Source organism: Staurois parvus, unplaced genomic scaffold (genome assembly GCF_062004578.1).
Source record: "Staurois parvus isolate SC_StPar_1 unplaced genomic scaffold, SC_StPar_1.0 ptg001737l, whole genome shotgun sequence".
Classification (NCBI taxonomy): domain Eukaryota; kingdom Metazoa; phylum Chordata; class Amphibia; order Anura; family Ranidae; genus Staurois; species Staurois parvus.
In genome coordinates, this window is record NW_028319533.1 from 24229 (window position 1) to 49414 (window position 25186).

The 25186-nt window shown below is 51.9% G+C and overlaps 1 protein-coding gene across 5 annotated transcripts in view; it reads right to left on the reverse strand.

Annotated features, from left to right (window-relative positions):
• Positions 1 to 369: 369 nt before the first annotated feature.
• ASB2 (ankyrin repeat and SOCS box containing 2) overlaps positions 370 to 25186 on the reverse strand; it is a 66319-nt gene continuing 41502 nt past the window's right edge. For 4 of the 5 annotated variants that reach the window (XM_089663648.1, XM_089663649.1, XM_089663646.1 and 1 more), the window contains 3 exons: positions 21059 to 21620; positions 17657 to 17810; positions 370 to 14154 (listed from right to left, as the gene is read on the reverse strand). In XM_089663648.1, coding sequence (XP_089519774.1) covers positions 14015 to 14154; positions 17657 to 17810; positions 21059 to 21620 — 856 coding nt within the window. In that variant the 3' untranslated portion in view covers positions 370 to 14014. The remainder of the gene's footprint in view (positions 14155 to 17656; positions 17811 to 21058; positions 21621 to 25186) is intronic. The other variant, XR_016308655.1, reaches the window with a different exon arrangement.

Sequence of the window (25186 nt, forward strand, 5' to 3'; positions counted from 1 at the left end):
GAAGAGCGATCCAATGCAGATCACTCTTCGGAGGGCATGGCCCGTATGGACAAACCCTTACAAAAACGGCGTACTCCACCTTTGGGGGTGTCATAATAATCCATATTTAGGGTGTAAAATGAAACGTGGTCACATGCTTTCTGCCACCAACTGCACTGCATTGGGGTGTCAGTGAATACCCCGCAGTCTCCCCCCCCTCCCCCCCTGTGTGCCGTCCTCCCGGGACTGGCGGGGTAGAACGAAGCTGTTTGTTAATTTCCATATTCTGCCTTCATATCCCTCGGGGTCTTCGTGTATCTTGGCTCCCCTCCCCCCCTGCCCCCCCCCGCCCCGTCATAGCAATCTATTTCCACAAATTCACACGGAGAATTTACATTGTAAACATTTATTTATAATTAGATTTGTAAACAAACAGTACCAAAAAAACTTTGTAAAAAATGTTTCTGTACAAATCCTACAATAAACACACTTGTGGGGGGGGTTGTAGGGGGGTACAGGGGGATGGGGGGTGTAGGGGATACAAGGGGGATGGGGGGGGGAGTGCTCTCAGCAAAACAAGTGGATTGCACATTTCATTCTAGAAATACTTGAATTCTGTAAATCCCGGCCAGTCATAGAAGGAATACGTATCGAGGAGGAACTCCAGAGAAGAAAAGATTTTTAAAGAAAATTCAATTATTTCCCCGGCAGCCGGCCAGTATGTAGGTCGGGGGTTCCGGCGTGGGAGTTTCGGGATTGGGAACAATTTTTGTAAAGTCAGTGGTGGAGAAGGATCTGGGGGGGTCAATGGTGGAGAAGGATCTGGGGAGGGTCAATGGTGGAGAAGGATCTGGGGAGGGTCAATGGTGGAGAAGGATCTGGGAGGGGGGGGGTCAGTGGTGGAAAAGGATCTGGGGGGGTCAATGGTGGAGAAGGATCTGGGGAGGGTCAATGGTGGAGAAGGATCTGGGAGGGGGGGGGTCAGTGGTGGAAAAGGATCTGGGGGGGTCAATGGTGGAGAAGGATCTGGGGGGGGGGTCATTGGTGGAGAAGGATCTGGGGAGGGTCAATGGTGGAGAAGGATCTGGGGAGAGTCAATGGTGGAGAAGGATCTGGGAGGGGGGGGGTCAGTGGTGGAGAAGGATCTGGGGGGGGGTCAATGGTGGAGAAGGATCTGGGGGGGGGTCATTGGTGGAGAAGGATCTGGGGAGGGTCAATGGTGGAGAAGGATCTGGGGAGGGTCAATGGTGGAGAAGGATCTGGGGAGGGCCAATGGTGGAGAAGGATCTGGGAGGGGGGGGGTCAGTGGTGGAGAAGGATCTGGGGAGGTCAATGGTGGAGAAGGATCTAGGGGAGGGTCAATGGTGGAGAAGGATCTGGGGAGGGTCAATGGTGAAGAAGGATCTGGGGAGGGTCAATGGTGGAGAAGGATCTGGGGAGGGTCAATGGTGGAGAAGGATCTGGGGGGGGGGGTCATTGGTGGAGAAGGATGTGGGGGGGGGTCAATGGTGGAGAAGGATCTGGGGAGGGTCAATGGTGGAGAAGGATCTGGGGAGGGTCAATGGTGGAGAAGGATCTGGGAGGGGGGGGGTCAGTGGTGGAGAAGGATCTGGGGGGGTCAGTGGTGGAGAAGGATCTAGGGGAGGGTCAATGGTGGAGAAGGATCTGGGGAGGGTCAATGGTGGAGAAGGATCTGGGAGGGGGGGGGGTCAGTGGTGGAGAAGGATCTGGGGGGGTCAATGGTGGAGAAGGATCTGGGGAGGGTCAATGGTGGAGAAGGATCTGGGAGGGGGGGGGGGTCAGTGGTGGAGAAGGATCTGGGGGGGTCAATGGTGGAGAAGGATCTAGGGGAGGGTCAATGGTGGAGAAGGATCTGGGGAGGGGGTCATTGGTGGAGAAGGATGTGGGGGGGGGTCAATGGTGGAGAAGGATCTGGGGAGGGTCAATGGTGGAGAAGGATCTGGGGAGGGTCAATGGTGGAGAAGGATCTGGGAGGGGGGGGGGTCAGTGGTGGAGAAGGATCTGGGGGGGTCAGTGGTGGAGAAGGATCTAGGGGAGGGTCAATGGTGGAGAAGGATCTGGGAGGGGGGGGGGGTCAGTGGTGGAGAAGGATCTGGGGGGGTCAGTGGTGGAGAAGGATCTAGGGGAGGGTCAATGGTGGAGAAGGATCTGGGGGGGTCATTGGTGGAGAAGGATGTGGGGGGGTCAATGGTGGAGAAGGATCTGGGGAGGGTCAATGGTGGAGAAGGATCCGGTTGAAACGGTAAGCCTGAGAAACGGCAGCGAGTGGTGGAAGGGGAGGGGGAAGGTAAGGGGGAGGGGGGGCGTCCCTTCCTGCCGCTTCTAAAAGTGATCCAGTAGCCAATGACCCGCTCAGATCACTTCCATTAAAAAGCCAACTGCCGGCTACAACACAGAAGATCCCGGCTTCAGCCATAACCCGGTAAAACCACCTACAAATCACAATGTATATATACGGATTGCGGTTGGCATGTGGAGGTAACGCCCACACGTGATGCTGAGTCTCCATCATTAAATGAACTGAAATCCAAAGAATGAAAAGGGGTGGGGCCAGGGACAGTTAGCCTGGGGAGGAAAGTGCTAGATGATGCTGGACGTCCTGCAGCCAAGGAATGAGATGGGCTCTGTATGAATTGCTGCAGCTTCTAATGCATGGCTGGATCGGGGGGGAGGGGTGGTCTATGCTCACCAGATTTTAGTTTTGCCCCCCAAAACCAAAGCTATGTGTGAGGAGGAGGAGCTCTGCTGCCTGTGCCTAGGCCGTGTACAGTGCAGGGATGGGAGAAGGAGCTGTGCTGACTGTGCTGACAGCAGTGACCCCTGTCCTCTGCCCTGCTGATCCCTGTCCTCTGCCCTGATGACCCCTGTCCTCTGCCCTGCCAGCAGTGACCCCTGTCCTCTGCCCTGATGACCCCTGTCCTCTGCCGTGCTGACCCCTCTCCTCTGCCCTGCCAGCAGTGACCCCTGTCCTCTACCCTGATGACCCCTGTCCTCTGCCCTGCTGACCCCTCTCCTCTGCCCTGCCAGCAGTGACCCCTGTCCTCTGCCCTGCCAGCAGTGACCCCTGTCCTCTGCCGTGCTGACCCCTCTCCTCTGCCCTGATAGCAGTGACCCCTGTCCTCTACCCTGATGACCCCTGTCCTCTACCCTGATTACCCCTGTCCTTTCCCCTTATAGCAGTGGCCCCTGTCCTCTGCCGTGCTGACCCCTCTCCTCTGCCCTGCCAGCAGTGACCCCTGTCCTCTACCCTGATGACCCCTGTCCTCTGCCCTGCTGATCCCTCTCCTCTGCCCTGCTGATCCCTCTCCTCTGCCCTGCTGATCCCTCTCCTCTGCCCTGCCAGCAGTGACCCCTGTCCTCTACCCTGATGACCCCTGTCCTCTGCCCTGCTGATCCCTCTCCTCTGCCCTGCCAGCAGTGACCCCTGTCCTCTACCCTGATGACCCCTGTCCTCTGCCGTGCTGACCCCTCTCCTCTGCCCTGCCAGCAGTGACCCCTGTCCTCTACCCTGATGACCCCTGTCCTCTGCCGTGCTGACCCCTCTCCTCTGCCCTGATAGCAGTGGCCCCTGTCCTCTACCCTGATGACCCCTGTCCTCTACCCTGATGACCCCTGTCCTCTACCCTGATTACCCCTGTCCTTTGCCCTGATAACAGTGGCCCCTGCCCTCTGCCCTCCTGACCTCCCATTCTCTGCCCCCTGACATTTATTTTATTGCACCCCCACATCAGGCAGGCTAGATCCACTGTAATATGATTGGGTGGATTAGAGGATCCGCTGGACGCTTTCATTGGTTTTGTGTGACGAGGAACAGCTGAAGGATTTTTTTGTTCGAATTCTTTGTTTTAGCCAGACGCTCCCACTGCCAGAACCTCCTCTGCCAGCCTCATTTGAAATTTCACCCGGTGTGCACCAGGCTGGAGGCGAAATAGCAAATTCCATATACAATATGCGCTTCAACCCTTTTAATTTTTTTTTTTCTATGTCTGTCTGGAGTTTCCCCTAAACATATCCTCCTAAAATGTGTACAATATACAGAGTGATACAAAACAAACTCTTCAGAGGATCAGAAATATAAACACACAGGCACAGCAGAGCCACTATCCTACAGGGGGCGCCAAATCCAACACCAAACACCTCCTATATCGCACCTTCCCAATCATTGGCTGCATTCGTTTTCTTTTTTAGGCTTCCCCTCTGTTTTCACCTGGAGTTCCGGCCAGCAACACACCTCTTGTATTAGAGCGCCCCCACTCTGGAGGAAGGAGCACAGGGGGCACAGAAGCATTATTATTTATTTCAGGTACTTATATAGCGCCATCAATTTACTCCGCACTTTACATATATATTGTACATTCCCATCAGTCCCCGCCCCCGAGGAGCGTACAATCTAATGCAGGCCATAGACGGTTCATTTATTGGCTGAATTTTCGTCTGCAAGAATAATCAGCCGATATTCGCACCGTTAGTGGGGCAATGTCGTTGGCCGATTTTCACGGTTCCTCCTCATTTCTTTTATCAGTCATGCTGGAAAATTTACGAAAAACAGCCAAAAACAGCATTGGTGGCAAAAGAACGACCAATTTTTTGTTTTTCAGCCAAAAATTCGGCCGATAAACGAACCGTCTATGGACAGGATAAGGTCCCTAACCTACATTCATATACAAGGGCCAATTTAGACAGGATCCAATTAATCTACAGGCATGTCTTTTGGAGTGTGGGAGGAAACTGGAGTACCCGGAGGAAACCTACACAGGCACAGGGAGAACATGCAAACTCCAGGCAGGTGATGCCGTGGTTGGGATTCAAACCAACGACCCGAGTACTGCCAGGCGGAAGTGCTAACTATTTAGCCACTGTGCTGCCCATAGCCACTGTGCATTGTCATTCTGGGAGAAGGGGTGATGTTAGATGGACTAGCCAATTTAAATACACTAACAAATTGAAGCCAAAGTCCAGCTCACACTTTAAAAACTGTTTTTTTTGTTTTTCTTTTTACATCAATAAAAGCCGATGATTGTGGCAAGGCTAGGTTCACATCTGTGCGGGTGGTGCACGAAAATCCGTGCAGCCGCACCACCCGCACTGAGAAATTCGGACCTGTGGGCGGGTGTCATTAGTTCTAATGGCACCCCGCCCGCACTGGAAAACACAGCTGTACCAAGGTTCTTGTGTGGGCTGCATTTTTAGAAGAAGTGCTGGGACTTCTTCCCTGCATGTCCCGGGGCACGGGAGTCCATTCAAATAAATAGGTTCTCCTGCCCCCGCAAAACACGGGCCGCATAGATGTGAACCGGGGCTAAATGGTTTGTCTCATCCTTGTAACTGCTACATCTGCAGGACAGCTTGTGCTTTTGAAATACAACAGGCTTGCTGGCTGGATCGCAAGGTGAAGATAGCAGAAAGGAAGCCTAAAAAAAGAAAACGAATGCAGCCGCCACATCTAAGAATTGATAGGCAGCAATTTAATAAATGTTTGCTTTTGGGTTTAATATCGTTTTTTTTTCCCTTTTCTTGTTAACAGCCACGCTGATTAGTTAGTCTGACATTCATCAAAGGCAGGTGAGTCTTCTGGCGCCATGTGTTTTACATGACAGTAATTGGCAGTGAATGTTCGGTGAAAGTAGAAGCAGGCCCCTATTCACTTTGCCTGTGGTTGCAGTGCTCACTTTAGTCACTAGGGGTCCCTGCGACCTCAATATATGACAAGCAGGTTTGTTTTCAAGGGGAACCCTCTATAGTCGCTTTCACTGATCAGTTTATCTGCCTGACTTGCACCACGCCGGGCCCTGCAGCCCACGATCGCACAGGCGCTGCGGCTCACGATCACAGAGGCGCTGCGGCTCAAGATCGCACAGACGCTGCGGCTCACGATCACAGAGGCGCTGCGGCCCACGATCGCACAGGCGCTGCGGCTCACGATCGCACAGGCGCTGCGGCCCACGATCACACAGGCACGGCGGCCCACGATCACACAGGCACGGCGGCCCACGATCACACAGGCACGGCGGCCCACGATCACACAGGCACGGCGGCCCACGATCACACAGGCGCTGCGGTTTACGATCGCACAGGTGCGGCGGCCCACGATCACAGAGGTGTTGTGGCTCACGATCGCACAGGCGCTGCAGCCCACGATCACAGAGGCGCTGCGGCTCACGATCGCGCAGGTGCGGCGGCCCACGATCACAGAGGCGCTGCGGCTCACGATCGCACAGGCGCTGCGGCTCACGATCGCGCAGGCGCTGCGGCCCCTTCACTTGAATGGGCTGTTGTGCCTGCATTTCACGCAAGGAAACGGTGCATTCATCTTTTCCAAAATGCATCCGCAGGGAAAGCGCACAGCTTTCTTGACCATGCGGATCCCGATCGCGCTGCGGGATGTGCCATTCAGCAAGATGCGGGTGGTTGCGGGAATAGGCGCGTCTCCTGCGTCCACAACCAGCCAGCAGCGTGTGGGACTGTGTGAACCTGGACTTTTTATTGCATTAAAAAAAACTAAAAAAAAAACGCATGACCATTAAATCCTATGGAACTCTTCACACTGGTTAGTTGCGTTTTTCAAAGTCCTGCAAGCTGCATTTTTGGTGCGGTAAAAAAATAAATAAATAAAAGCACCGAAAATGCACCTCCACATTGAAATGAATGGAAGAAGCATCAAAAACACATCAAGAACGCGCCCACGGTTGCGTTTTTTCAGAGTCACGTGTCCTTTTTTCACAGGCACAAAAGGCACCAGAAACACGGCAAAAAAGCAGCAAAAAAAAAAAACACCCATGCGTTTTGGCAACAGAGCAGCTTGAAAGTAGCCGTATAAAAGCTGCGACAATGTGTGCGCAATTATCTGTTTGCTACTTATTCACAAGACGCCTGAAACAAAAGTCAAACCATGGAAAAAAAATACAACTTCTGTACCCCCTGCCCCACCTGCAGATCCAGAAAACGATTTAAAAAAACCTTTTTACATACCTTTGTACATAAAGAAAACATTGTCCATGTGATACTATGTGACACCATGTGATATTATATGACACCATGTGATACTATGTGACACCATTTGACAACATGTGATACTATATGACACCATGTGATACTATGTGACACCATGTGATACTATGTGACACCATAGGTGTAGATTCCTATCTGCTTCTATAGAAATACATCATCAAAAGGCCAGGAAATGTAGAAAGTTACCATGTAAATCATTGCAACATTGTATTCATTGGCATTGTATTCATTGGTGATACATTGTTCCAGCAGTGTGCTATGTAAAAGCTTCCCTTGCAAAACCTACAAATGAACCCAAAGTGCGGGAGACCTCCTTGAGGTGTCACATGGCCCGTGCTGCCGCGAGGGGGAGTCCGGCCATGACATCTGTTCTGCAAAATAAACTCTGGCTCCTGGACGGCGCCCGATCCCGCGATGAAATCAGACGGGTCCCTGAAATTGTTTGCCTATTAAACAAGCAGGAGGCTCCCCACAACAGACTAGGATCACACGTGTGCGTCTGCATGTACATGCGCTTTTCACGTGCTACCGCTCCTGGCTATGGGGCTTAAAATGCACCAAGAAAATGGCTTGCACCTTATTCCAAGTCGCATGGAAGGGCATTGCATAGGTAACAACGGGCCCCATAGACAATAATGGGCTTCCTCTTTGGTGTTGCGCCACGGCCAAAGTACGACAAATCGCATTGGTGTAAATGGGGACAGCTGATCTGAACTCAAAATTAGAAATGTTAGCTGTGCCTGGGCAGGACACTGAAAAATGTTCATTTTGTCCTGAGAAATAACAATGCACCTCCTGGTGTGTGAGAGGCACCCCAATGCACCTCCTGGTATGTGTGAGGCACCCCAATGCCATGGCCTCCTAGCTGTAGTATATCTGCCAATGCGAGATCATCTAAGGCACTGCTGCCTCTGACTGTCAGTCGCAGAAGATTTGGAGTGCGATTTGGTGATTTCACTACTGTGCTGCTCACTGTTCTCCTTGCTGGAGGTTCTGACATGAGGAAGCAATGCCCTGCCAACCAAGATGGCCACCTCCATAGAGAGACGCAGTGCAGAACAGAGCTTGGTAAGTCAATAATGGGGAAAAGAGCAGCTGCAAGGAGACCACAGGCATCACAGGTGACTAGTCCCACCTTCGAGACTCCAGTTCCTCCTTAATGACCACCTACAACAGGAGATCCTCATGAGCCCACCACCCCATGGGTACACTGACCACCCTGGGTGAACAAAGGTTCGAAAACTGTGATATTGGGCCACAGTTACATCACATGGTAACAATGCACCTCCTGGTATGTGAGAGGCACCCCAATGCACCTCCTGGTATGTGAGAGGCACCCCAATGCTGTGGCCTCCTAGCTGTAGTATATCTGCCATGCGAGATCATCTAAGGCACTGCTGCCTCTGACTGTCAGTCGCAGGAGATTTGGAGTGCGATTTGGTGATTTCACTACTGTGCTGCTCACTGTTCTCCTTGCTGGAGGTTCTGACATGAGGAAGCAATGCCCTGCCAACCAAGATGGCCGCTTCCATAGAGAGACGCAGGCAGAACAAAGCACGGTAAGGGGAAAAGATCAGCTGCAAGGAGACCACAGCATCACAGGTGACTAGTCCCACCTTCAAGACTCCAGTTCCTCCTTAATGACCACCTACAACAGGAGATCCTCATGAGCCCACCACCCCCTGGGTACACTGACCACCCTGGGTACCCAGGGTGAACAAAGGTTCGAAAACTGTGATATTAGGCCACAGTTACATCACATGGACGTGCCTTTTTTCAGGTGGACCCAATCAGAACCTCTATGGAGTGGCGGGTGTAAAAGGACATGTCTCTTTACACCCGCACACATCCAATCCGATCTATCAAAAAGAGACGGATGGGGATCTGTTCCCCTTCCCTCCATTGGATCGCATGTCAGTCGGATGGAAACAGACAGGCAGTCCGTTTCCATCCAACCATCCATGGAGGACATCAGGTTGTGTCCTTGTCCATGGCTTTGTCTGCATAAGCAGAACAGCCATGGACCTGTAATCTGCTTGCTAAGCAGGGATCAGCAGATAGATCCTCCACTGAGAAAGCAGATCCGTTGATGGGTCCGCCTTGTGTGATTGAGGCCTAAATGTTCCACCATTCCTCCTCATGGTCTCCTCATCATGGTTGATGGCCAGAAACATTGCCCAAGAATCTTGGCCACCCTGGTAACACCTTAGCTTAACCCAATCTCCACGGAATATGTCAAGACAGAAGTTGGTTGTCCAAGAACTAGATGGGAGGAGTGAACATTTGTGAACCCCTCCCATCATGGTCCTATAATCCAAACATTATGAGGCCACAAAGTCTAGTCAGGTGTTAACTCCCCGAGTCGCATGGCTGAAGGTGTAAATTGCTGTCAGACTGCCAGAGTAGAGACGTTAAATTGGTAGTATATGTGCCACGTGGGTTTGAAGCTCCCATCTACGTTTTGGGGGACAGATGGGTTCTTCCACACCTTTTATGAACTAGTCCTCCTCTCTGTCCAGAATGAGAACCTCAACATTACAAGAGTCCAGCTTAATGTGACTAGCTACTAATATATAGGCATGAGAACCTCCACAGACATGATATATGCAAAAGCGTTCATACCTGCAGAGAGGAAAAGAGATACTCAAAGCTTATAACATTGTCACCCAGTGTCAGGGCCTGGATCACCTGCTGGTGGCACTGCGATTCCCTGGGGGAAAAGTTGTAGTTCCAGTGTCCACCAGTGGGTGTCTCCCAGCACCAGTTGGATTACTCATTACTGGGATCTGTTGGCTGCTAGGAGACACCCACTGGTGAACACAGGAACTAAAACCTTCTGCCCAGGGAACCACAGTGCCACCAACAGGTCATCCAGGGCCTGACGTCCAGCCTATTCTCTAGCTGCCATTTTACGCTGCAGATGGCTTAAAGGAAAATTATAATGTTTTGGGGGTCTATTTATTTATATTTTTTAAAGCTTTGCATAATTATTTATATACATATAATATTTTTATATATATATTTATAAATATATATATAATATATATATATATATATATATATATTTATATTTATATATTTATTACAGGGCACAGTCATCACACTAGAGCACAGCAGTAGCTGCTTGCCTTCAGACTCTCTGTATGTATTGTAAATTGCTTCATGGAGGGAGGATGAGCCACTGCTTCTGAGTCACTGGGCTGTGTGAAAATTTCATCTTGAGCTATTGGGCTTTCTAAACAACAGACTGTTTTCAGCACAGCATATAAAGATAGTATGAAAAACAAAAAAGGAGCTGACAGCTCCACTTGTAGACTGAATATCAGAATACAAATAATTCCCTATGCAATATTTTATATTCACCTGACCAAAAAAAGAAGAAGAATCATTTTAAAGTGTTCATGTTCAAATAAATAAAGAAAAAAAAAATACAAAAACCTCTATATGTTCCCTTTAAACAAGACAGCCGGCAGCATTATTTTGTAGGGGTTTCGGGCATGAAGCTGGAACATGGCAGATCTCCTTCATTACGGCTTCTCTTTAGTTATTCTCCTTCCTGAAATATTGACATATTTATCCATGGACAACTTTTTCTTATCGCTTTGATGTCTGCAAATTGCAGAACTGGCTGAAGCCAAAAAATATGCAAGTTTGAATTAAAATGGAAGATATATCCCTGGAACGAGAAGGTGTGTATTGTGTCCTGACACCTTCTACGTACTGCTTGCTGCGAGTGAGCAATTCACCAAGAAGAGAGGAGGAAGCTGATTATTCCTGAGCCTGTGCAAGTAGCTGCCAGCCCAGTAACCAAACTATACAAACGCCATTATAATACTTTTGGATAGCAACACCAAGAGGACAACCCAACACCAAGAGGACAACCCAACACCAAGAGGACAACCGAACACCAAAGGGACAACCCAACTCCAAGGGGACAACCCAACACCAAGGGGACAACCCAACACCAAGGGGAAAACCCAACACCAAGGGGAAAACCCAACACCAAGGGGAAAACCCAACACCAAGGGGACAACCCAACACCAAGAGGACAACCCAAAACCAAGAGGACAACCCAACACCAAGAGGACAACCCAACACCAAGAGGACAACCCAACAACGAGGGGACAACCCAACACCGAGGGAACAACCCAACACCGAGGGGACAACCCAACACCGAGGGGACAACCCAACACCAAGGGGTCAACCCAACACCAAGGGGACAACCCAACACCAATGGGACAACTGAACACCAATGGGATAACCCAACACCAAGGGGACAACCCAACACCAAGGGGACAACCCAACACCAAGGGGACAACCCAACACAAAGGGGACAACCCAACACCAAGGGGTCAACCCAAACACCAAGGGGACAACCCAACACCAAGAGGACAACCCAACAACAAAGGGACAACCCAACACCAAGGGGACAACCCAACACCAAGAGGACAACCCTAGGGTCCAGTGCTACCTATCCACTGTAATCAACTGCCATTGTGGAAATCACTTCACTGTTGGAACTCTCTATAATTATTCTTCCCTAATTATGCCAATGAACAAAAGCAGCATGAAAGGTTTCATCCTTTTTCTCTACAGAAAAGGAATGAATGGCAATCCAACGTGCTGGAAAATCTCTGCCAGCTGTAAGAGAAGCATCCAAAACTTGAATATGCCTGGTACCGTTCCACTATGATGGCCTCCTTGTCTCATACGATGCTTGAATGTATCATATCACCTACATTAGTGGGCTGTGCACTCACTGTGACACAACCCCATATAAATACCTATGCCAGCCTTTCTCAACCATTATATAATATAGGAACCCTTGAAATAAATGTCAGGTCTGGGGATCACCTAATAAAACCAATGAATTGGTGGCCAGTGGGAAAAACATTCCTTTAATTGGTAGTCAATGGGAAGAATGTCCCTTACATTGGGGGTCAGTGGGAAGAATGTCCCTTACATTGGGGGTCAGTGGGAAGAATGTCCCTTACAATGGGGGTCAGTGGGAAGAATGTCCCTTACATTGGGGGTCAGTGAGAAGAATGTCCCTTACATTGGGGGTCAGTGGGAAGAATGTCCCTTACATTGGAGGTCAGTGGGAAGAATGTCCCTTACATTGGGGGGTCAGTGGGAAGAATGTCTCTTACATTGGGGGTCAGTGGGAAGAATGTCCCTTACATTGGGGGTCAGTGGGAAGAATGCCCCTTACGTTGGGGGTCAGTGGGAAGAATGTCCCTTACATTGGGGGTCAGTGGGAAGAACGTCCCTTACATTGGGGGTCAGTGGGAAGAATGTCCCTTACATTGGGGGTCAGTGGGAAGAATGTCCCTTACATTGGGGGTCAGTGGGAAGAACGTCCCTTACATTGGGGGGTCAGTGGGAAGAATGTCCCTTACATTGGGGGTCAGTGGGAAGAATGTCCCTTACATTGGTGGTCAGTGGGAAAAATGTCCCTTACATTGGGGGTCAGTGGGAAGAATGTCCCTTACATTGGGGGTCAGTGGGAAGAATGTCCCTTACATTGGGGGTCAGTGGGAAGAACGTACCTTACATTGGGGGTCAGTGGGAAGAACGTACCTTACATTGGGGGTCAGTGGGAAGAACGTCCCTTACATTGGGGGTCAGTGGGAAGAATGTCCCTTACATTGGGGGGTCAGTGGGAAGAATGTCCCTTACATTGGGGGGTCAGTGGGAAGAATGTCCCTTACATTGGGGGGGGTCAGTGGGAAGAATGTCCCTTACATTGGGGATCAGTGGGAAGAATGTCCCTTACATTGGGGATCAGTGGGAAGAACGTCCCTTACATTGGGGGTCAGTGGGAAGAATGTCCCTTACATTGGGGGTCAGTGGGAAGAATGTCCCTTACATTGGGGGTCAGTGGGAATAATGTCCCTTACATTGGTGGTCAGTGGGAAGAATGTCCCTTACATTGGGGGTCAGTGGGAAGAATGCCCCTTACATTGGTGGTCAGTGGGAAGAATGTCCCTTACATTGGGGGTCAGTGGGAAGAATGTCCCTTACATTGGTGGTCAGTGGGAATAATGTCCCTTACATTGGTGTTCAGTGGGAATAATGTCCCTTACATTGGTGGTCAGTGGGAAGAATGCCCCTTACATTGGTGGTCAGTGGGAATAATGTCCCTTACATTGGTGATCAGTGTGAAGAATGTCCCTTACATTGGTGATCAGTGTGAAGAATGTCCCTTACATTGGTGGTCAGTGCGAAGAATGTCCCTTACATTGGGGGTCAGTGGGAAGAATGTCCCTTACATTGGGGGTCAGTGGGAAGAATGTTCCTTACATTGGTGGTCAGTGGGAAGAATGTCCCTTACATTGGAGGTCTGTGGGAAGAATGTTCCTTACATTGGTGGTCAGTGGGAAGAATGTCCCTTACATTGGGGGTCAGTGGGAAGAATTTCCCCTTACATTGGGGGTCAGTGGGAAGAATGTCCCTTACATTGGGGGTCAGTGGGAAGAACGTCCCTTACATTGGGGGGTCAGTGGGAAGAATGTCCCTTACATTGGGGGTCAGTGGGAAGAATGTCCCTTACATTGGGGGTCAGTGGGAAGAATGTCCCTTACATTGGGGGTCAGTGGGAAGTATATTCCTTTTGTTGGTAGCCAGGGGGAAGAATGCCCAGTTTACAGATGGCTAAATTGGTGTCATGCTGTTGGCTCGGCCAGTGGTGTTGGCCCCTGGAACAGGCACCGTCAGTTGGGAGGCCAATCAGACACAGCTCAAGGAACCTCTGGGGTTCCACATACCCTGGTTGAGAAAGGCTGTCCTACAACTTCAACACTTTTATAACTTTTTGCTAACTTTACAGTGCATTGCTCTATCACAGGGACGGCCCCTCTGACTTCTGCAAATGTCGCCAAGCTGAAGTCACCGCATCGCGGCAAACCCGTCCCTTGTTTGACCAAAACAAATCCCATCGTTAGTTTTTATACAGCCACTGAATTGTGTTCCGGATACCTTCGTATCAAAGTCTGTCAGAGAACTATCACTGGCTGGAGTTGTCGTGGCTTAAATATCGGATCAGCCGACACGGGAGAGGTAACGTGTCCAAGACTGTCAGGCGGTTCCTGCCCAGCATGCTTCGAATTTTCAGGCGACACAAATGAGTGAGCGGCCTAGGAGGCTCTGAAAGCAAAGAAAAAGGGTCAGAAAATGAAAAATTCTATAACTGTTTTTTAAGGTTAGTTAGTTAATATTTAATAATAGATATATAATAATAATAAAAAATAAATAATAAACTAAATTAACAAAATAAATAATAATTAATGAATGCGGGGTCCAGGGAGAGCAGATATAGTGAATGCGGGGTCCGGGGAGAGCGGATATAGTGAATGCGGGGTCCGGGGAGAGCGGATATAGTGAATACGGGGTCCGGGGAGAGCGGATATAGTGAATGCGGGGTCCGGGGAGAGCGGACATAGTGAATACGGGGTCCGGGGAGAGCGGATATAGTGAATACGGGGTCCGGGGAGAGCGGATATAGTGAATGCGGGGTCCGGGGAGAGCGGATATAGTGAATGCGGGGTCCGGGGAGAGCGGATATAGTGAATGCGGGGTCCGGGGAGAGCGGATATAGTGAATGCGGGGTCCGGGGAGAGCGGATATAGTGAATGCGGGGTCCGGGGAGAGCGGATATAGTGAATGCGGGGTCCGGGGAGAGCGGATATAGTGAATGCGGGGTCCGGGGAGAGCGGATATAGTGAATGCGGGGTCCGGGGAGAGCGGATATAGTGAATGCGGGGTCCGGGGAGAGCGGATATAGTGAATGCGGGGTCCGGGGAGAGCGGATATAGTGAATGCGGGGTCCGGGGAGAGCGGATATAGTGAATGCGGGGTCCGGGGAGAGCGGATATAGTGAATGCGGGGTCCGGGGAGAGCGGATATAGTGAATGCGGGGTCCGGGGAGAGCGGATATAGTGAATGCGGGGTCCGGGGAGAGCGGATATAGTGAATGCGGGGTCCGGGGAGAGCGGATATAGTGAATGCGGGGTCCGGGGAGAGCGGATATAGTGAATGCGGGGTCCGGGGAGAGCGGGTATAGGGAATGCGGGGTCCGGGGAGAGCGGATATAGTGAATGCGGGGTCCGGGGAGAGCGGATATAGTGAATGCGGGGTCCGGGGAGAGCGAATATAGTGAATGCGGGGTCCGGGGAGAGCGGATATAGTGAATGCGGGGTCCGGGGAGAGCGGATATAGTGAATGCGGGGTCCGGGGAGAGCGGATATAGTGAATGCGGGGTCCGGGGAGAGCGGATATAGTGAATGCGGGGTCCGGGGAGAGCGGATATAGTGAATGCGGGGTCCGGGGAGAGCGGATATAGGGAATGCGGGGTCCGGGGAGAGCGGATATAGTGAATGCGGGGTCCGGGGAGAGCGGGTATAGCGAATGCGGGGTCCGGGGAGAGCGGATATAGCGAATGCGGGGTCAGGGGAGAGCGGATATAGCGAATGCGGGGTCCGGGGAGATCGGGTATAGCGAATGCGGGGTCCGGGGAGAGCGGGTATAGCGAATGCGGGGTCCGGGGAGAGCGGATATAGCGAATGCGGGGTCCGGAGAGAGCGGATATAGTGAATGCGGGGTCCGGGGAGAGTGGATATAGTGAAGGCGGGGTCCGGGGAGAGTGGATATAGTGAATGCGGGGTCCGGGGAGAGCGGATATAGTGAATGCGGGGTCCGGGGAGAGTGGATATAGTGAATGCGGGGTCCGGGGAGAGCGGATATAGTGAATGCGGGGTCCGGGGAGAGTGGATATAGTGAATGCGGGGTCCGGAGAGAGCAGATATAGTGAAGGCGGGGTCCGGGGAGAGTGGATATAGTGAATGCGGGGTCCGGGGAGAGCGGATATAGTGAATGCGGGGTCCGGGGAGAGTGGATATAGTGAATGCGGGGTCCGGGGAGAGCGGATATAGTGAATGCAGGGTCTGGGGAGAGCGGATATAGTGAATGCGGGGTCCGGGGAGAGCGGATATAGTGAATGCGGGGTCTGGGGAGAGCGGATATAGTGAATGCGGGGTCCGGGGAGAGCGGATATAGTGAATGCGGGGTCCGGGGTTTAGTAACGACTCCCCCTGACAAGATCACAATACCCCCCCACCTTTCTTTCATCAGCTTTTCTCTTCTGGAAGACAGCACCATCCTCCAGGGTCATGATTTACTTCCTGGACTGAGATGGCGAATCTAAGATAATGCAATTCTGTAAATCCTAGTGCCCGTGAAGTTCCTGTCTGTGTTCTCAAAAGTCTGACACGGATCAGCCCCTGCTGCAGCCTCCCATCTCTCAGGGTTGCAATGTTGGTGTGATCGCCGGAGACTGAGGAAATGCTTCCTCATGCCTGCAGGCTAAGCAAAGCCACTTGTGTGGAGCTCATGGGTGGCTTTTTAACTAAAAAAAGGGAAAGCTTTTGTGAAAAAGTGATACTATTGCTCTATATTGTGAAAATATCTTCTTGCAGACTAGTAAAGCTACAGAAGGATCCCCTCCAAATACCAAATTTCAGGTGCCCCTGATGACGTCATCTCTGATGAAATGCGTTGGGGCGGACTAGAAGCCAATAAATTATTACGCATGCACACGCACTACCTATTTTGTCAAAACGTCTTCTTGCAGACTAGTAAAGCTACAGAAGGATCCCCTCGAAATACAAAATTTCAGGTGCTCCTGATGACGTCATCTCTGACGACATGCGTTGGGCAGAGTCAGAAACCACAACGTCATTACGCATGCACGAGCACTGCTGAGAATTCCGGGATATGTCCTGTGTGATGCTGTTTTTCAAGCTCCTTGTTTGTCAGTGCTTTTAACTGATTTAATAAACATAGTAGCCAAATTTGTTATTGTGAACCCTTTTGATGCGTTGATTGCTGCAGAGGAATCGCATGGGTCGCTGATCTGTGGTCTGCAGTTTATCAAGCGGCACGGTTTGTGAATTCTCTGAGGGTTGGATGCACATAGGCAGTGGTGTCCCGAGGCAGGTGTGGGGAGTGCGGTCCGCACCGAGAGACACCGACCGCATGGGGTGACGCCGGACCTGCTTTACGAAAAGGTAAGTTGTAAAGCAAGCTGACGATCCCCGCAGGATGGATGGGATCTGCGGATTTGGGAGCATCATGGATCGGAGTCCGAACCATTATCCTCCCCAATCCGCAGATCCGAACCATCCTGCGGGGATCATCGGCATGCAACGTATACGGGGTGACACCGGACCCGCTCCACGAAAAGGTAAGTTGTAAAGAAATCCGATGATCCCCGCTGGATGGATGGGATCTGCGGATTGGGGAGCATAATGGATCAGAGTCCGATCCATTATGCTCAATCCGCAAATCCGATCCATTCTGCGGGGATCGTCGGAGGGGGTGTCACCAAGTGTTACCGCACCGGGTGACACCCACCCTAGGGGCGCCCCTGCACATAGGTAAGCCTCAGAGTGATTCTTGGTGGAGGACATGTACTGTTTGAGTGGTTCCTTTCCTGATGAAGTTCTGCCACTGAAGGTCCATCCTGGATTGAACCTTCTTGCTAACCTTTCACATTATATGCACGCGTGTTGATTATTGTATGTTCACTCTGTATGTTCACGCTGTATGTTTACACCTTTGCTTGCCCCCAGCCAACGAGCGATACACTTACGTGATTTTATCTTGATGCACTCCCAGTCCGCATAGCTGTCCAAATGTTCCTGCAACCGCGAACAGAGCTTGACGTTTCCTACATAATCCAGGAGGACGTCAATGATGGGACCGGCCCAGCGGCTGAGCTCCGGGGTGGACACCATCTCACAAAACTAAAGAGGCAAAAACAGACCAATCACCAAATGGATCCATTGTAAGCACCCAACGCTGATCCATTTCAATCAGTTCCTGGCCTTGAAGAGCTGACAATCTAATTTCCATACAACAGTCCACAAAAGATGGTTGGCAAAGCCCAGAATGTTAGTTTTGAATGGAGTGTGGAGGGGTTAGAACCCTTCTCTATGTTCCCGTTGGGGAGATTTGCCCTCACTTCCTGTCCTGGTGACAAGCAGCCATGGAGGAAGACTACATTGAAGGCCACTAATGCTCCAACTTATAGAAGATCCAGTCGTTAGGTGGATCCAAACTAATATAATCGCAGAACTTTGAAGAAGGCGACCAAAAAACCTGAAACGTGTTGGATGGGCCATCAACCATCTAAAACATGGCCAGAATTTTCAAAAACGCACCTTGACCAGGTTTTGTGGTGCCCCCCACCAACACCCAAAATTATACAAAATTAGTATTCCTGCTCCTGGTTGGTCCACCCGTGCCTGCAATCTACAGCTAGGCGTGCTCCCATCCCCCCCCCCCCACTCAGAAATATATCCCAACCCCACAATGGATCCTTCAGATGGGAAATCCTTAGATGGGATAAATGAAGTTCTCATGTACAGGGGCGGACTGACCATTTGGAAACTCGGGCACTGCCCGAGGGCCCGGGGTCAGTAGGGGGCCCCATGAGATGCCCCTGGTACCTTTTTTCATAGGCTTTTTTGAGTTTGGGCAAGGACACAGGGGCCCCATGATCCCCTATTGCCCGGGGGCCCCATGATCCCCTATTGCCCGGGGGCCCCATGAGTTGTCAGTCCGCCCCTGCTCACGATCCAGTCTCATGTTTTTGGCGTGTTCTATATATAGAGTCAGACACGATGTGGAGGTCTGATCTCTGGGTTGTCCTGTGGCAGGGGGAGGGGAGATCAGGGCTCACTCACACTAGCATAGCTGTCTGAAGAGTGATCCGCATTTGAATCGTTCTTCAAAGTGCATATGACATGAGTGAGGGGGCACTGTATATTTTTCTCATCACCTGCTTTAACCCCTTGGACCCCACACATGTGCAGCACGACCGCATGCATTGCACATGATTGCAGAGCGGCCCCATTCACTTGAATGTGTCATGACTAGCGGGCAGTAGTGGCTGCTGAAAGCAACAGGGGGGTAAGTCTCACCATGGCTGCACACATGTATAGGGGAGGGCTAGAATGTACAGGAGCCATGTATGGGAAAGAAGGGGCTTCTGATGTGATGAGACAATTCTATGATGTGATGGGGGATATCCGATGTGATGGAGAGACCTCTGATGTGATGGGGGGATATCTGATGTGATGGGGAGACCTCTGATGTGATGGGGAGACCCTCTGATGTGATGGGGGGATATCTGATGTGATGGGGGGGATATCTGATGTGATGGGGAGACCTCTGATATGATGGGGGGACCTCTGATGTGATGGGGGTGACTCAGATGTGATGGAAGGACCTCCGATGTGATGGGGGACCCTCTGATGTGATGGTGGTCGTGGGACTGTGAAGTGATCAGAGGGACTTTAATGTGATGGGGGACCTCTGATGTGATGGGGGACCCTCTGATGTGATGGAAAGACCTCCGATGTGATGGGGGACCCTCTGATGTGATGGGGGGACCCTCTGATGTGATGGGGGACCCTCCGTTGTGATGGGGGGGACCCTCCGATGTGATAGAAGGACCTCCAAATTGATGGAGGGATCCTCTGATGTGATGGGGGGGATCCTCTGATGTGATGGGGGGATCCTCTGATGTGATGGGGGGATCCTCTGATGTGATGGGGGGCATTAATGTGTTGGGGGACCTCTGATGTGATGGAGAGACCTCTGATGTGATGGGGGGCATCTGATGTGATGAAGAACCTCTGATGTGATGGGGGAACCTCTGATGTGATGGGGGGGCCTCTGATATGATGGAGGATCCTCTGATGTGATGGGGGGGCCTCTGACGCGATGGGGAGATCCTCTGATGCGATGGGGGGATCCTCTGATGAGATGGGAGGGGCTCTGATGTGATGGGGGGATCCTCTGATGTGATGGGGGGGGACCTCAGATGTGATGGGGGGACCTCAGATGTGATGGGGGATCCTCTGATATGTTGGGGGATCCTCTGATGTGATGAAAGGACCTCTGATGTGATGGGGGATCCTCTGATGTGATGGGGGGGGACCTCTGATGTGATGGGGGGATCCTCTGATATGATGGGGGATCCTCTGATGTGATTGGGGGACCTCTGATGTGATGGGGGGATCCTCTGTGATGGGGGGGACCTCTGATGTGATGGGGGATCCTCTGATATGTTGGGGGATCCACTGATGTGATGAAAGGACCTCTGATGTGATGGGGGATCCTCTGATGTGATGGGGGGGGACCTCTGATGTGATGGGGGATCCTCTGATGTGATGGGGGGGGACCTCTGATGTGATGGGGGATCCTCTGATGCGATGGGGGGATCCTCTGATATGATGGGGGATCCTCTGATGTGATTGGGGGACCTCTGATGTGATGGGGGGATCCTCTGATATGATGGGGGATCCTCTGATATGATGGGGGATCCTCTGATGTGATTGGGGGACCTCTGATGTGATGGGGGAGACTCTGACATAATTGGCGGATCCTCTGATGTAATGAAAGGATCTCTGATGTGATGGGGGGACCCTCTGATGTGATGTGGGGGATCCTCTTGTGTGATGGGGGATCCTCTGGTGTGATGGGGGATCCTCTGGTGTGATGGGGGATCCTCTGGTGTGATGGGGGGATCCTCTGACGTGATGGGGGGATCCTCTGATATGATGGGGATCCTCTGATGTGATGGGGGGACCCTCTGATGTGATGGGGGATCCCATAATGTGATGGGGGGCCTCTGATGTGATGGGGGATCCCCTGATGTGGTGGGGGGATCCTCTGATGTGATGGGGGATCCTCTGATGTGATGGGGGATCCTCTGATGTGATGGGGGGATCCTCTGATGTGATGGGGGATCCCCTGATGTGATGGGAGGACCTCTGATGTGATGGGAGGACCTCTGATGTGATGGGAGGACCTCTGATGTGGTGGGGGGATCCTCTGATGTGATGGGAGGACCTCTGATGTCTTGGTGTGGGGAATCATGCCCCCCCCCCCGCACAGGCACACGCTGTAGGACCCCCCTGCGAACGAGGTTTCTACTTTAATTAAAATGCAATATAATGAGTAGAAATACCAGGAAAACTCGTACCTGAACAATTTTGGGCTGTTTTTGGTTTTGGGGATCGTCGTCGCGGCGTCTCCCATCCTCAACAGGCGGGTGCGGTCCGTTTCCATATTCGCATTGAAAGCAGGAGTCGGCGTCACAGCCGAGATCCATGAGATACTTCAACAAGCTGAGATACTTCATGGAGAACATGATGGTGGCCGGGAAGGAGGTGGGGTGGGAGGCGATGAAGGCGTTGATATTGGCGCCGTGATCCAGGAGCAGCCTCATGGTGGTCAGGCAGCCGTGTCGGATGGAGATGAGCAGCGGGTTGAGGATGTCCACGTTAGGGTTGGCGCCGGCTTCCAGGAGCAGCCTGGTGGCATAAATGTTGTTGTTCATGACGGAGAAGTAAAGCGCGGTGCTGCGTCTGTCCTCGTACAGCCTGGCGCGGTCGAAGGAGAGAGTGAAGTTGACGTCATAGCCGGCCTCAATGAGTTCCTCCAGGATGTCGTCGTTATTGCGTTCGGCCGCAATGTGCAGGGGGCTTATTCCGCTCCTCTTCACCCGCGTGCGGCTCGTCACCGGGATCAGCATGGACACGATCCTATCGGAAATAGACAGAATGCGGGATGTAAACGGGGAACAGTACATGGTGCCGAGTAAATAGATACCGAACATGTCAAACATTAAAATTGCGTGCGCCCGTGAAACGGCGGCAAACTTCAGTCCCCTATACTTTCCATAGGCGGTGCTTTAAAAGCCCCTCCAGGTTGGGCTGTCCTATGCGTGACACGTGGAATCGTGTGAGAATCGCAATTTGAGGATCACGATTGAGAACGCTACGTGAACGGGGCCTAACTAATAAGCTGGGCTTCACACTGTACTTTGGCCGCAGCGCGGGTATCTCTGCGTTTTTTGCTTGCTACCTGTGGTTTTAGCGGCGGCCCCATGGACTTTTTATGGGGCCCCATTCATATCTCGCGATTTGGGATCGCGGGCAGAATCTCTGCGATTCCGCCTGCGATCCCAAATACCTGCAGAACGTGCTTTTGGGTGCCATAATTCTCTAGTGGCATCCCAAACGCGATGCGATTCTGCCACAATCATTGCAAAGCTTTCAGAATCCCATGAAGCTTGTTGCCTGAAGAGGAGGAGGAGCTTCTTTTGGGACGACAAAAGCGCATTGGCAGCCCATCCAAGTGAACAAGCCGGCCCTATGCGACACAGAAAATCGCGTTTGAAAATCGTCTCGGCCTTCGATGACGTCTTTGTGCCGCGTTTTCTGAAAGTGCAAAGATGCAGCAAAAACTTGCGATGTGACGGAAAATTGATGGAACTGCGGCTAAATGCACGCGCTGCGGCCAAACCGCATCACACCAAGAGAAGTCCATCGTCAGGGTTTACAGAACGCATACTTTTCCAGCCATGGAGGAACTGCAAGTCCCAGCATCATGGCTCCTCGCTGGTCCTCCCCAGATGGAGGTCAGCAGGTTGCCTCGGGCTGATAGAGAAGCAGATTGCAGTTGTGAAGCGCCTGAGATTCCTGAGCAGTGACATCGGACCCCCAGTGCAGGAGCTGCTGTTAGTGTTTTCAGTGCCAGATCCATTACTCATTACTTGTAAGATCTGTCAGCCTAATCTCTTCCCCCAAGCATGGAATATGGAGGGGGGGGGGGTGGGGGGTGGAGGCTGAGATCACAACGCAGAGGCCACGGGAGAACATTCCTCCCAATGGTATGAGATGGGAAAGAGGGGCGCCCTGAGCCTGGATCTGAACCCCGGACAAGAAGTGTCATAGAGAAGATCACCACTCCTTACATGTGGGGGCTGCATTAGGTGTGCCCAGCAGAGTCCCCCCGCCTTACATCCATGTGTGCCCAGCAGAGCCCCCCCCCCCTTACATCCATGTGTGCCCAGCAGAGTCCCCCCCCCCTTACATCCATGTGTGCCCAGCAGGGTCCCCCCTTACATCCATATGTGCCCAGCAGAGTCCCCCCTTACATCCATGTGTGCCCAGCAGAGTCCCCCTTACATCCATGTGTGCCCAGCAGAGTCCCCCCTTACATCCATATGTGCCCAGCAGAGTCCCCCCTTACATCCATGTGTGCCCAGCAGAGTCCCCCCTTACATCCATGTGTGCCCAGCAGAGTCCCCCCTTACATCCATATGTGCCCAGCAGAGTCCCCCCTTACATCCATATGTGCCCAGCAGAGTTCCCCATTACTTCCATATGTGCCCAGCAGTGTTCCCCCCTTACATCCATATGTGCCCAGCAGAGTCCCCCCTTACATCCATATGTGCCCAGCAGAGTCCCTTCTTACATCCATGGTACCCAGCAAAGTCCCCCCTTACATCCATGGTACCCAGTAGAGTCCCCCCTTACATCCATGGTACCCAGTAGAGTCCCCCCTTACATCCATGGTACCCAGTAGAGTCCCCCCTTACATCCATGGTACCCAGCAGAGTCCTCCCTTACATCCATGGTACCCAGCAGAGTACCCCCTTACATCCATGGCACCCAGCAGAGTCCCTCCTTACATCCATGGCACCCAGCAGAGTCCCTCCTTACATCCATGGTACCCAGCAGAGTTCCCCCTTACATCCATGGCACCCAGCAGAGTCCCTCCTTACATCCATGGCACCCAGCAGAGTCCCTCCTTACATCCATGGCACCCAGCAGAGTCCCCCCTTACATCCATGGTACCCAGCAGAGTCCCCGCTTACATCCATGGTACCCAGCAGAGTCCCCCCTTACATCCATGGTACCCAGCAGAGTCCCCGCTTACATCCATGGTACCCAGCAGAGTCCCCCCTTACATCCATGGTACCCAGCAGAGTCCCCCCTTACATCCATGGTACCCAGCAGAGTCCCCCCTTACATCCATGGTACCCAGCAGAGTCCCCCCTTACATCCATGGTACCCAGCAGAGTCCCCCCTTACATCCATGGTACCCAGCAGAGTCCCCCCTTACATCCATGGTACCCAGCAGAGTCCCCCCTTACATCCATGGTACCCAGCAGAGTCCCCCCTTACATCCATGGTACCCAGCAAAGTTTTTTCTAACCACCATGTAAAAAGCACAAATACACTTCTCTGGGAACCTGAGTTTCGGGCATTTTTATACCCCTACACACATCTGTAATTTTGCGCGTTTTTACGCGTTCGGTGTGACGCAATTTCTAAAAAGGGTCGGGGACGTCTTCAGAGTGTTTGTTGCACATAGTGCAGCCCATTCAAATGAATGAGCCGCCCTGCATGTGACCAGCAGAATTGCACGTGCGCTCCGACAGCGGGAGCGCAGCCTGACCTGGATCCAGTTCGGAATGAATTATTGTATCTTTATTTCTACACAGAAAAAGTTACAATATATCCACATAGAGGGGAAGCAGTGCAGGGGGTGGGGCCTAAAACATTTTTTTGTTTGGATAGTGATTGGCTATCACTGTGATCACATGATCAGGAGCTGGTAATGTTATTGTGAATGAGCCCTCTCTGTGTATAGGAGATCTTTAAACTGTATATAGAAATCTACACATCAGACCACAGAGAGGGACAACCCAGGAGGAATGAAGGGTGGAGAGAGGGAGGAACGAGGGGAGGAGTGAGGGAGGAATGAGAGGCGGACAGATGGAGGAATTAGGGGCAGAGAGAAGGAGAAATGAGGGGTGGAGAAGCGGAGAGAAGGAGGAATGAAGGCCAGAGAAATGAAGGAATGAAAGGCGGAGAAAAGGAGAAATGAGAGGCGAAGAGAAGAAGGAATGAGAGGTGGAGAGAGGGAGGAACGAGAGGCGGAGAGAGGGAGGAACGAGAGGCGGAGAGAGGGAGGAACGAGAGGCGGAGAGAGGGAGGGAGGAGAGGCGGAGAGAGGGAGGAACAAGGAGCAGAGAGAGGGAAGAATGAGGGGCGGAGAAAGGGGCGAAAGACAGAGGAAAGAGGGGCAAAAAAACAGTGGAATGAGGGGTGAAAAGATGGAGGAATGAGGGGCGGACAGATGGAGGAATGAGAGGTGGACAGATGGAGGAATTAGGTGCAGAGAGAAGGAGAAATGAGGGGTGGAGAAGCGGAGAGAAGGAGGAATGAAGGCCGGAGAGATGAAGGAATGAGAGGCGGAGAGAAGGAGGAATGAGAGGCGGAGAGAGGGAGGAACGAGGGACAGAGAGAGGGGTGAA